Source organism: Scyliorhinus torazame, chromosome 15 (assembly GCF_047496885.1).
Source record: "Scyliorhinus torazame isolate Kashiwa2021f chromosome 15, sScyTor2.1, whole genome shotgun sequence".
Classification (NCBI taxonomy): domain Eukaryota; kingdom Metazoa; phylum Chordata; class Chondrichthyes; order Carcharhiniformes; family Scyliorhinidae; genus Scyliorhinus; species Scyliorhinus torazame.
Window position 1 is genome coordinate 152,370,442 of NC_092721.1, and position 12,791 is coordinate 152,383,232.

A 12,791-nucleotide genomic window follows, 5' to 3' on the forward strand; every position below is an offset into this window, starting at 1 on the left:
CAGTTGTGTCTTTGGCTCTCCCCGGCTGTTGCTAATTGGCTGCCCAAAATACAATCTAGCCAATTATCAGTCTGTCTCTGTGAAAATCAGGGGCTATAATTGCTTTCCTTGGGGAGAGTAGGACGAGGACCCAGAAATAATCCTGATGTTCATTTCCCACTCCTAGAAGGAAAATCCTATCCCTATTTTAAGTAGACAAAGCGAACGGACCAAGTTCTCCATTTTAATGCCTGTCCTGTATAGAGGACAACACTTTTCTTTGTTGTTTCAGAAAGAGGAGATTCCTGGTAGCTGCAGCACTGGATCTAGCAATGTTGAGCTTGTACTCTCAATTGACATTTGCACTTATGCTTCCTATTGGAACAGTTTCAAGTCCTGACTAGGTCAGTCATGAGAGGAAAGGAAAACTGAAAGGGTGGAGTCCCTTCCGATATCACTCCAACTTGCCTCCTGGGCAGTTGATCAAGAAGCAGTGATGACAGAAAAAGAGACTAGAACTATCCAGGTATCCTGATAAATGAGAATAATACACAAGGAGGGAATTAACTGGAAAAGGGAAAGCAAATAAAGAGAAGAAAGTAACTGAGGAGTTATCAGATTTAGATCCAAATTATTAAGTTTTGCTGCAGGACTTTGTTTAACCAAATCACGCCATCGATGCCTGAGTAGAAAAGCACTGCCTACCACACATTAAAGGATTGATACTTTTGAGTCTCTGAATTACTTGATTACACAGAGGAAGCAACTCAATTTTAAATTAATAACTTTTGAATTCCAATTCAACCTCCAGCTAGACATTGTACTGCAGATATATAATTTAACAAAGAAAACTACCATTTTAACAATCATAGATGCCTGATTCTTTTTTTAGAATTCGGGTTTAGCAACTTTCCTACCAGATCTTGGAAATTACACCCTGCCCTTTATGGAATGTGCAATGAATCAGTAATTTCAATGGAAGGGAAGTTGATGGGGATGATACAGGGCGATTCAACCCATCAGGTTACCGTCCAGGCAGCAAAATCAAAAAACTATTCCCAATTTCTCCAATGTTCTCCTTGCCGGCCACCATCCTCTCTCAACTTCAATTTACTTCAACTCAACTATATACAAACCTACTTGCCCATTAAGAGCGAAGTACAATGGCTCTCTGTCCCCAAACTCATAAATCTTTTTTTTTCCAAATCCGCCAAGGACCCCTGAGCAACCTCTTCAATTTTATAGCTGTTCCAATTCCTTTAATTTTCTGAACTTGGTCTCCCTGACCCCTGATCCCTGCTCCATATCTCATGATTTGCAGCAGAGCTTGCAGCTGCGTTGGCTTTACACACTTGATTTTCTTCCCTGAATTCCTTCACTTCTCCCTCCACATTTAAACGTGCTCCAAACACTATGCTTTTGTCAAAGCTTTTGCTCATCACCTTAGCTCAGCCCCCATTGTTTTATCCCCTTTTTCTATTACAAATTGTTTTCCGTGTCCCATCACCTCACCTCCCCCCAGTGGGATGTTTTTTCTTTGAAGTCCATATACAAATGCAAGTTGTCATTATTTTGAAATATGCAGTTTAATTCCTGTTTTAGTCTCTTACCTGTAATAAAAAAGTTAATATTCCTCTCATCTTTTCCTACTTTGTTTAAAGCCAAGCAGTGATAAATTCCAGAAATATTAGCTTCAGCCACCACCAGAACACCAACAGTCTAAAAGAAAAAGGTGGAAAAACACAATCATGTACATCCTATTAATCTTCCCATCAAATGGAAAGTTTCATTTAGTAGTGGTGTAATAGGTGCAATTACTCAATGGTCCCACTTTTTTACTTACATAATTGTGAAATTGTTACGTTTCAACCCTTTGAAAATGTTTTATTCCAAAACAATGATATTGGTAGAATAACAGGAAAGCTCTCCCTGTGGAACCATTACATCTTTATTGTTCTGTTCCTGCCTTTGAATGTGCAGGCAGATTTGGTTTGGGTCATACTTAGTGGTAGCTGAAGCTGGTTTTGTAATGTCAGTTCCAGCCAAGTAGTACTTCATTTACATTGATCTTCTCCTCCTCAGAAGAGAGCTCTGTTTACACCTGTTATGGAAGAAGGCAGGAATGTCTACATTCTAAATCTTTATATCAACTCTGGGTAGCTTTGAAAAATTCTGAGAATGTACTTCCATGCAGTTTGAAAGACAAATGATGTAGGGTTGCCTCATTCAAAGGGACTCACACCGCTATCCTCTGAAGTCATGTTTGATGCACCTCTACGGTTGCACAGCAACGTATTGTCACTGTAAATGTGCAGCATAAAAGCACAATCTAACTAAGCAATTTACTAAAAAGAAACCTTCCAGAAACATGGAGGGTGCCTCAAATGCGGCAACCTTTAGACCGAATCCATGCCAAATTTTGGAACTTGCTGGTTTTTGGGGGAAAAAAATAGAACCTCTTAATTCAGTGAATAGGGGACATAATATGATATCTCCTCTCTGGGTGGGGGAGGGTCAAGGTTTACTAAGGCACTCCGAGTGTTGGGAAATAATGTCCAGTTTTCAGACACTGCCACTATATGGGTTGCAGGATTTGAAGTACTGTACCTGTAGCAGAATAAAGAGTAATTATAGTCTGAATTTTTAGCTTGAATCAAATAAATATTTCGTTGTTTCACCACCCCCACCCCTCCCCCACACTACCTTTCAAAATCAGCAATGGTACATTTGAATTCTTTTTTTTTGCATCAAGTATTGAAAATTAAACAAAATGAAAATTGCTTATTGTCACAAGTAGGCTTCAAATGAAATTACTGTGAAAAGCCCCTAGTCGCCACATTCCGGCGCCTGTTCGGGGAGGCTGGTACGTGAATTGAACCGTGCTGCTGGCCTGCCTTGGTCTGCTTCAAAAGCCAGCTATTTAGCCCAGTGTGCTAAACCAGCCCCTATTTATATTATATTTTTGATTAGTTTAGCCGTGGTGTACAATAGAACTCAAAACTGGGCATCATTCGATTTTGTTGTCCATGCGAAGAATAATCTCAGGATGATTCCAAAGCACTTCAAAGCCTTATAAGTACTTTTGGAGAGTATCACTGCTGTAATATGGCCAGCCAATTTGTGTAGAGCAAGATTCCAGAAACAGCTTTGAGATAATTAACCAGATTATCTGCTTTAGTTGTTGGTTGACGGGTAAGTGTTAATCAGGACATTGGAAAAACTTCCCTTCTCTTAGTTGCTTAGTAATACATATTCAGAATTGGGGGAAATTAAGGTTAAAAAATGAAATTGAGATAAAATAAATTTTTTAAAAGGGGAATTAAGAAGGGTAGCTGTCTGAAGGGGTGTTTTGATATGCAAATTGGAGTACCAGTGAGGAAAGCAAGTGTTTACCTTTGGGACTTGGGGAGAACAATGAGGTGTAGAAGAGGTGACTTCAGAGTGGAGAGATAAGGGAATTGGCACTTATGTGGTAAAAGCTGGGTCCACAGGATGGGTAACGTCAAAAGCAAAGAATGGTATATCCATAGCACAATAACTAGAGAAAGGGACACATGACAGGCAGCTACCATCCAGCTGCAGAAAAGAGTCACCCCTGAAAACAAGTTATTGCTAAAAGGGCAGCCAGTTAAAATCCAAAACTCAAACAAAGAAGATTACACCTTCGCTGAAGCTGAAGACGGTTTTCCCACATGTGGAAAAATAACCTGTGCTTGGTAATTGTCTGCTGGATTTTGCTCAGAGTTATATAATATTGGATGTTGTTTGGGAATAAGGGAGTCTCAGTGCAGGACACGTAGGTAGTTGGGAACAATGGGGTAATTTCATGTAATACTTTGTGTGTACATCCATCAGTGTAGTTAAGTGTACTGTTGCAGTGCATTATAGTCCTTATATTTCAAATTCATAAATATTCTTTATTAGTTGATCACAAAATAACTGGACAGTTCCTCCCTGGTTTGCATATATTTTCTCACATTATACCAAATTGAAAATATACACTACTAAGAAATGCTATTCCAAGTTACCCTTCTGGGTTATGGGATACCCTCGCATTTAACATCAGTGGAGTTTTTAATATACAGACCATGAGTATTGCTGGAAAAAAGAGACATGCTATTGAAGCTTTTTGTTTTGCACACATAGGTGCTAGGCCTTTTCTCATTAGAGCGGAGAAGGATGAGGGGCGACTTGATAGAGGTTTATAAGATGATCAGGGGAATAGATAGAGTAGACAGTCAGAGACTTTTTCCCTGGGTGGAACACACCATTACAAGGGGACATAAATTTAAGGTGAAAGGTGGAAGATATAGGAGGGATATCAGAGGTAGGTTCTTTACCCAGAGAGTAGTGGGGGCATGGAATGCACTGCCTGTGGAAGTAGTTGAGTCGGAAACATTAGGGACCTTCAAACAGCTATTGGATAGGTACATGGATTACGGTAAAATGATATAGTGTAGATTTATTTGTTCTTAAGGGCAGCACGGTAGCATTGTGGATAGCACAATTGCTTCACAGCTCCATGGTCCCAGGTTCGATTCCGGCTTGGGTCATTGTCTGTGCGGAGTCTGCACGTCCTCCCCGTGTCTGCGTGGGTTTCCTCCGGGTGCTCCGGTTTCCTCCCACAGTCCAAAGATGTGCGGGTTAGGTGAATTGGCCAATGATAAATTGCCCTTAATGTCCAAATTGCCCTTGGTGTTGGGTGGAGGTGTTGAGTTTGGGTAGGGTGCTCTTTCCAAGAGCCGGTGCAGACTCAAAGGGCTGAATGGCCTCCTTCTGCACTGTAAATTCAATGATAATCTATGATTAATCTAGGACAAAGGTTCGGCACAACATCGTGGGCCAAAGGGCCTGTTCTGTGCGGTATTTTCTATGTTCTATGTTCTATCAGCGCAAATGCAAGAATGCCAAATTTCAAAGGCAACAACAATTTATCCTGCATGAGACAAGATGTGCTGAATGGTTGGTTGGCAAGACAGCTCCGATTGGTTGAGATGATGTCATGATGAATGCACCAGAGAGCTCTTGCTCCCATTGTATTTGTTCATTCAAAAGAGGTGCAATGTCTGGATATATTCCTTTTGCCTGCAGAGGACAGGTCCTTGTTTAACAATAAATTTAGCTTCCAGCGCAAGCGTATGTGAGCTACGTTACAAGCCCCGCTGATAATCTTAAATTGGTTGTTGGTATAACTCTTGGCACAGTCAGAATTGTTCAACAAATGTTGCCCAATCACATAATCACGTTTAACGTTAGACATATGGGTTGGTTGAGTACAGTCATGCCTATTGTGAACAGGTGAAGGGATGTGTTGTTTGGTCCTATCTGCCAGTCATTGGGATGCACAGTGTATGTACAGGAATTGTACCAATGCTGAAATTCATTTACCACATTACTCATTTGTGTGGCAGGCAGAAAGTTTTTTTTGATTTATGGCTGCACCCTGACCCTGCATTGTTGCAGCTTGAAATTACTGGCTTCACCTGGTGCTCGTATGTAATGCATGGGTTTGAGCACATTAAGGTCTGTAATAAAATGCTTGCATCTGTCCTGATGAGTGCAAGACAAAAATCTTCAACAGCATGTCCTTTTTATCAGCACTCCCCTTCTCTTCTTCCACAGGATTTTTAATGTCCAGCCAAAAAGGAAGATGGGGCTTTATAGTTTAAAGTCTCATCTAAAAGATAGAACCTGTAACAGCACAGCATTCCCTCAGTATTATACTGAAGTCCCAGTCTAGATCATGTGCTCAAATCGCTGGTGTAAAGTTTTCCCCATGACCCTCTGATTCAAAGACAGTATTGCTGCCATTGAGCCAAGCTTGATAGTTATTGGTTAGGATTATAAGCTTCTTTATCTTGTCCTTATTTAACATGTGGTAAATTTAGAATAAAATCGCCAATTTAAATAAACATATAGATTGCTTCTCCCCTAACGATATGTAATTCAGAAAACTGGACCATTAATCCAAAGAATGTGAGTTCAAATCTCACCACGACAGTTTGAGGGTTCGGTTACAAAAAGTCTCTGGAAGTCAAAAGCTGGTATTAGTGAAGGCGACCATGAAGATGTGGATTATTCTGCTTCACGAATGGGATTTAGAGAAGGAAGTCCTCAATCCTTAGCCAATTTGGCCTGTGTGGAACTCAAGCCCATGTCAAATGGTTGAGAAACTGGCAAGCCACTCAGTTACCACCATCTTCTCAGGACAATTAGTGCTAGGCATCCTGAGTAATATTCCTGCTATACTGTGTGGCTGCAGAGGTACTAAAAAAAAAAACTAAAATCCTCGCGTGTGTAAAGACGTTTCACACTTCGACAATTTCCCCACACACTCCAGAAAGAATAAAAATAAATTTTCAAAAGTTCTTATTATCTGCAAGGCTTTTCTTAAAAAAAAAGCACTGCTGCTCAAACAGTCCACAAATAACCAGTAGGAGACACATTTGTGATGGCATTTTAACGTTTATCTCCCTCCCACAAACTATCCATCCAAAAAATGTTGGAATTCCTCCCATGTGTGGTAGAGATTTAAGTGATCAGCAGACCTGGACCTTGAAGCTGAAAGCATTTAATCATAATTAACAATGACAAAAGACTGGGCGTTTTGGTAATTGAATGATCCACAACTTTAAAATGTTTTAAACTTATATTCTGCAAGTATCTCTAACAGAATGGCATGACCTTTGGGGTGTGGGGTATGGAAACCTTATCTCTCAGGAAAACAGTGATGGAGCTTTATAGTAGAGTTTAATAATTTAAGGGCACTATCTATACTATGCTATAATTACTTTGCAACTGTTCTCATTTATAAAGTAGTTAATACGGAAATGCTGCTAAAACATTGCGGTCATCATTCTGTTTTAATCAGAGTGAATTTGTGCTCATTTCCTGTGCTTTCCTTCAACCCTGATATGTACGATCTTTAAATATTATGGGGGTCATATTAAGGAGAACATTAATTACATTACCATCATTATGTTGTCTACTCTGATAAATCCTTTGACCTACAATTCCTTGATTTCAGGGACTTTTCATACAGTGTTTTACAACTAATGATAACAGATTGTTCATGGCTTTGAATAGAATTGCACCAGTGAAATATTGTACTTACAAAGAAATGTTTAATGACATTAGTGCGCCATTAATGTCTTACCGCAATCACTTTGCAATGTAGAAATAATTAATGTCAATTTGATCACTCATTTTCATTGTGAAACTTGGCAGAATTTTAAAAACTGCAATGCTACTGTCAACAAGATGTTACTTCTTCAATGGGTTTCAGTTCTAAAGAATTAAATAAATGTCACAAATTCCTATGAACACTAGACATCTAGGATATCTTGTAGCAGAATTCTTAGAATGCCATAATATTAATTTGATTCCTCTGCTAATCTAACTCAGTCATCCATACAATTAATAGAAAATGGCTTAGCTCAGTGACCATTATGTCTGGGACTCAGAGTGGCAGAGAAGGTGGTGAAAAACACCAACTTGGCTAATTTAATAGTCAGGGGTCATGGCTCCAAGTCCCATTAAATACTCAAACAAATCATTTAGAATGAGATTTCAATACTTTACTGAGAGGGCGTTGTCAAAGGTGCCTTTTAGATGAAATGTTAAATTGAGGCTATGCTTTTATAAAGACATTAAAAATTCCATAATATCATCAAAGGAACTGTGTCCTAGCCAATATTTATCCCTCGACCAATATCACTAACAACATTCATTCATTTGCTGATTGTGGGACCTTGCTTTGTATAAAGTTGGTTGCTGTGCTTGCCTATAATCATGATATAAACTTCAAAAGTAACCCATTGATTGTAAAGTGCTTTGGGACATACTCGGGATACAATAAGGTGTGATAGGAAAAACAATTCTTTCCTCTTAAAAAATTAGAAGAAGATCAGAGTGAGAGAAAGAATGAGTAAATGCAATAAAAAGGACTTGTTTTTTCACTGAAAATTATTTGATGTGAGTATAGCATTAGTATATTAGGAATGGTCGATTGGGATAATATTCAAAATAATACCTCCAATTTTAGTACAGCACTTGGACTCCAGCTACACAAGCACAGACCTCAGTAGCAACAGCAGGAGAAGATGCTGCAGGACTACAAGGAAAGCAAAAGAGAAGGCTCCGGACAGGGCTCTGAAGGAGAGTAAATTGGGTGAGTAAACAGTGAGTCATTTTTTAAAAAATTCTCTAGAATCAAAGACCTGGGAGGTAAGGGAGCATGGGGTGATTAGTGAGTGGTTGATGTTATTTTTTCTTAAGTTTATTTTTGTTGTTCAACTATTCGCCTAATAAATAGAAAAATAGCAAGGTATCCAAGTCCTGTTGTATGCACATCCTTAATGGGAACTCCAGGATGCTGCTCGTGTCCTGGATAACCACATGGAGTTCAAGCTCCAGGTTTGGGAGCTTGAGGAGGAGCTGGCGTCATTGCGGTGCATCCTGTGAGGCTGAGGACTATGTGGATAGTATGCTTCTGGAGGTGGTCACCCTGCTGCTGAAGAGCATGTGGGTACACAGGTGATCAACACTCAGTGAAGGAGGACAAGGGGTCCCAATGGTGCACTTTTGCTCAATAACCAGTATTCGGTTTTGAATACAGTTCCTCAGACTGAATCTAACTTAATTATGATCATTATATCTTGATCTACAGAAAATATTTATAAGAATTGTTCCAGGGATGAGGCAATAGATTGGTAACGTAAGTAGACTGGAGAAATTAGCAACCAGAGGAATTCTGGATCAGGATCATCGATCTGGCAGCCAAACTGCAGATACTGTGCACCGTAAGGGACGGAGAGAAATACCTGGACACTTTGATGTTTCCTCTTGTGAGTGAATCCAGAACTAGGGGATACTGTTTTAAAATTGGAGTCACCCATTTAGGAGATGAGGAGAATATTTTTCTCGCAGAGGGTTGTGTGACTCTAGAGCTCTGCTTCAGAAGGCAGTGAAGGCAGGGTCATTAAATATTTGGAAGGTGGAGATAGATAGATTCTTGTTGGACAAAGGAATCACAGGTTATCATGGGTAGTTCGGAATGTGGAGCTCAAAACACAACAAATCAACAATATTCTTATTAAATGGGCCAGAAGGCTCGAGGGGCTTGTACTCAGTGTGATCTCATAAACAGCAATGACCAGATAACCTGGTTCAGTGATGTTAGTTGAGGAATTCATATTGCCCAGTACATCGCAGGGGCACCCTACCTTCGCTCCTTTTCAAAGAGTGGATGGAATCTCTCTTGTGAAGCTGAGAAGGCAGATGGTCCCTCAATTTAATATCTCAAATGAAAAATGGCACCTTCAACAGTGCAGCACTCCGTCATAAGTGCACTTAGGTGTCAAACTACATTGTGTGCTCAAGTCTCACGGGTGGCTATAAAGGTCAGTGGAAATATTTTTGATTATCTTGCTTTGCTTATTTCCAATAATCCAAAGCAATTTGTTATTATATCAATATTGTTATTATATGTATAGTAATGAGAAAAACATTTAATTGCAACTTGTGCAGCGAGTGAGAATTTACAGCATACCTTCAAAATAGGGCTGATTCAGTTCCTGGTTCAGGTGGAAATCATAGTGTACAAAAGATAAGTGAAATAATTAAGTCATATAAATCAAGGTTAATGCAATCTCCTGGAATGGTTTTAGTCACCTGAGAAATTTTCATGATTATTTTTCTCCCTAAACTAGATTTTAGCCTGCCAATGAAATTGCATGGTTGCTGGTAGTGTGTGGTGCAGTGAATATACATCATGAAATAAGTTCAACAGACCAACTGGCCTTATCTATCCAGCATTTTCACATCTAACACAATCCCATTGTAAATGCCAAACATTGATTGAAAATGTACTATTCCAGCCATGTATTTTCATGTTTTGTCCTGTGCCCTCAAAACCCATTTGGAAATAGGGTGAAATGGTCTCATATCTACGCCTTATGGCCAGTGGGAAGTGAAATCTTTACTCCCATTAATAAGGGTTGAATTAATTCTATTCGCAGAGGAGAATAGACAGGAAATGCCATAGAAAAATCAAGACAAAAATTTATTTTCCAAAAACTCAAAGCTCCGTTCACTAAAAGTGTTACGGCACTATACAATTTTCTATATAGATAAAACTGGAAGTTTCCCCATGATAAAGGTGCAATTGCTTTTGTGTTCCTTGCAAGAGTTGGTTCTAGAATGGCTTAAGCATGGTCATGAAAATATGTGCCTCGCCCTGTCAGGAGAGATGTCGTATATAAGATAAATACATGAAGAAGATATTAAAAGCCCTGAATATACCAAAATAATTCCATCTGCAGATAAGGGGCGTCATTCTCCGACCCTCCAGCGGGTCGGAGAATGGCCGTTGGCCGCCGTGAATCCCGCCCCCGCCGGTTGCCAAAGTCTCTGGCACCGGATATTCGGCGGGGGCGGGAATCGGGCCACGCCAGTTGGCAGCCCCCCCCCGCTGGATTCTCCGGCCCGAATGGGCCGAAGTCCCGCCGATAAATTGCCTGTCCCGCCGGCGTGGATTAAACCACCTTTTGAACGGCGGGACAAGGCGGTGTGGGCGGGCTCCGGGGTCCTGGGGGGGGGCGCGGGGCGATCTGACCCAGGGGGGTGCCCCCACGGTGACCTGGCCCGCGATCGGGGCCCACAGATCCGCGGGCGGGCCTGTGCCGTGGGGGCACTCTTTCCCTTCCGCCTCCGCCACGGTCTCCACCATGGCGGAGGCGGAAGAGACTCCCTCCACTGCACATGCGCGGGAAACTGTCAGCGGCCGCTGACGCTCCCGTGCATGCGCCGCCCGGAGATGTCATTTCCGCGCCAGCTGGCGGGGCAACAAAGGCCGTTTCCGCCAGCTGGCGGGGCGGAAATTCCTCCGGCGTCGGCCTAGCCCCTCAATGTTGGGGCTCGGCCCCCAAAGATGCGGAGCATTCCACACCTTTGGGGCGGCACGATGCCCGTCTGATTGGCACCGTTTTGGGCGCCAGTCGGCGGACTTCGCGCCATTTCGGGAGAATTTCGCCCAAGATCACACATTTATAATATATTTGTAAAGTAATTGAAACAATGTGCACAATTCAGCAGCCTCGGCGCGCTCGACCTGGTGTCAAGATAAGGCCGTTGACTCTCACGAGAGGCCTCTCACAATGCTCAAAACATCTCATGAGATTCAATGAATCTCGCCTTTGCTGAGCGAGATCCAGTTCTGAATATTAAAATTAGCATAATCGCTCATTGAAATACCAGGACTGGTATTCACCGGTCACGCTTGGGAGACCTCACCAGGGCATCATTTAATACTGGTCCACACAAATGTGGACCAGGTGTAACAGCACCTCGGGGAAGGGGGGGATCTTCAAGCCATTGGAGACCCCTGGATGGTCAGAACAGGGCAGGGTGACACTTTGGCTCTCCTCCTGGCACCTAGGCTCATTGGCACTGCCAGCCTTGCCTGGGTGATACGATTAGGCTGACAGGGACACTGCCAGGGTTCCAGGCTGGCAGTGTCAGGGTGCCCAGGTGCCAGGTTGACACTGTCAGGGATCTGATCTGGGGGCACCTTGCCAGATAAAGAGGGGTGGTGATGCAGGTTCCCGGGGCCTTCCCAAGGTTGGGGGTGTGAGGGTGGCTGTCATAAATGTGGTGGTGGTGGGGGGGGGGGGGGGGAGATCGGGGCAGCCAGACAAAATTGTGAGCAGCCTTCACTCGCAAGCAGAAAATCCCTCTAGGTACGGCTCGGCAGAGAGAATCTCTCCTAACCCCCCAAAAAATGGTAAAATGGGAGGTTATTCGGCACTGCAGGCGAGAAATACCTGCTAAACATGCCATTCAGTGGACTGATGCGTTGGGTGTTCTGGATCACAAACAGATCACCAACACTGGAAGTGGTGCAACTCTATTTTATTATAAGGTTAACTATATTAACATACTTGAACTGTGGGTAAAGCAATACCAGCTTTAACTGTTGACCCTTGCCTAGTCCTAACCAGGTGATGCACTCAGCACATGGTGAATGTCTGTGTTGCAGGCTGTGAGCTCTGTGCTCCGAGCTGGCTGCTACTAGAATGAGCGGGAACTCTCCTGTCCCCTGTCTTTATAGTGTGTATGCTCTCACTGGTGATTGGCTGCGGTGTTGTGTATGCTGATTGGTCCCACTGCATGTCCATCAGTGTGTGTGTGTGTGCACCATAATATACTGGTGTATATTATGACATGGACTTTAACAGAAGTCCTCTGAATCACACCCAAAATTGCTCAAAATTGATATATATGTAGATGCATTTTAATTCTGTAAATACCTTATATTTCCCATCCAGTAATTCTGGTCTTTCACTAATGGCATGAATCTTATTTCCAGGTATATTGATGTTGCTGCCAAACGCATCCAGAAAAACAGTGCTGCTTTCACTCTCTGATGCTTCACATCTGGAAACAGCATTTAAAATTTATTATTGCATTGATAAAATGTTCACATGATTTCATTTAAAATCAGGCCAATGCCCATAAAATAGATGTGGAGATGCCGGCGTTGGACTGGGGTGAGCACAGTACGAAGTCTTACAACACCAGGTTAAAGTCCAACAGGTTTGTTTCGATGTCACTAGCTTTCGGAGCGCTGCTCCTTCCTCAGGTGAATGAAGAGGTCTGTTCCAGAAACACATATATAGACAAATTCAATGATGCCAAACAATGCTAGGAATGCGAGCATTAGCAGGTGATTAAATCTTTACAGATCCAGAGATGGGGTAACCCCAGGTTAAAGAGGTGTGAATTGTCTCAAGCCAGGACAGTTGGTAGGATTT

General features: G+C 42.0%; 1 protein-coding gene across 2 annotated transcripts in view; it reads right to left on the reverse strand.

Moving 5' to 3' along the window:
• The window catches only part of flt1 (fms related receptor tyrosine kinase 1), a 315,859-nt gene that overhangs the window by 153,245 nt on the left and 149,823 nt on the right, over positions 1-12,791 (reverse strand). For both annotated transcript variants that reach the window (XM_072476946.1, XM_072476945.1), the window contains exons 11-12: positions 12,288-12,414; positions 1,590-1,698 (exon numbers count right to left, since the gene is read on the reverse strand). In XM_072476946.1, the coding sequence (XP_072333047.1) occupies positions 1,590-1,698; positions 12,288-12,414 (236 nt within the window). The remainder of the gene's footprint in view (positions 1-1,589; positions 1,699-12,287; positions 12,415-12,791) is intronic.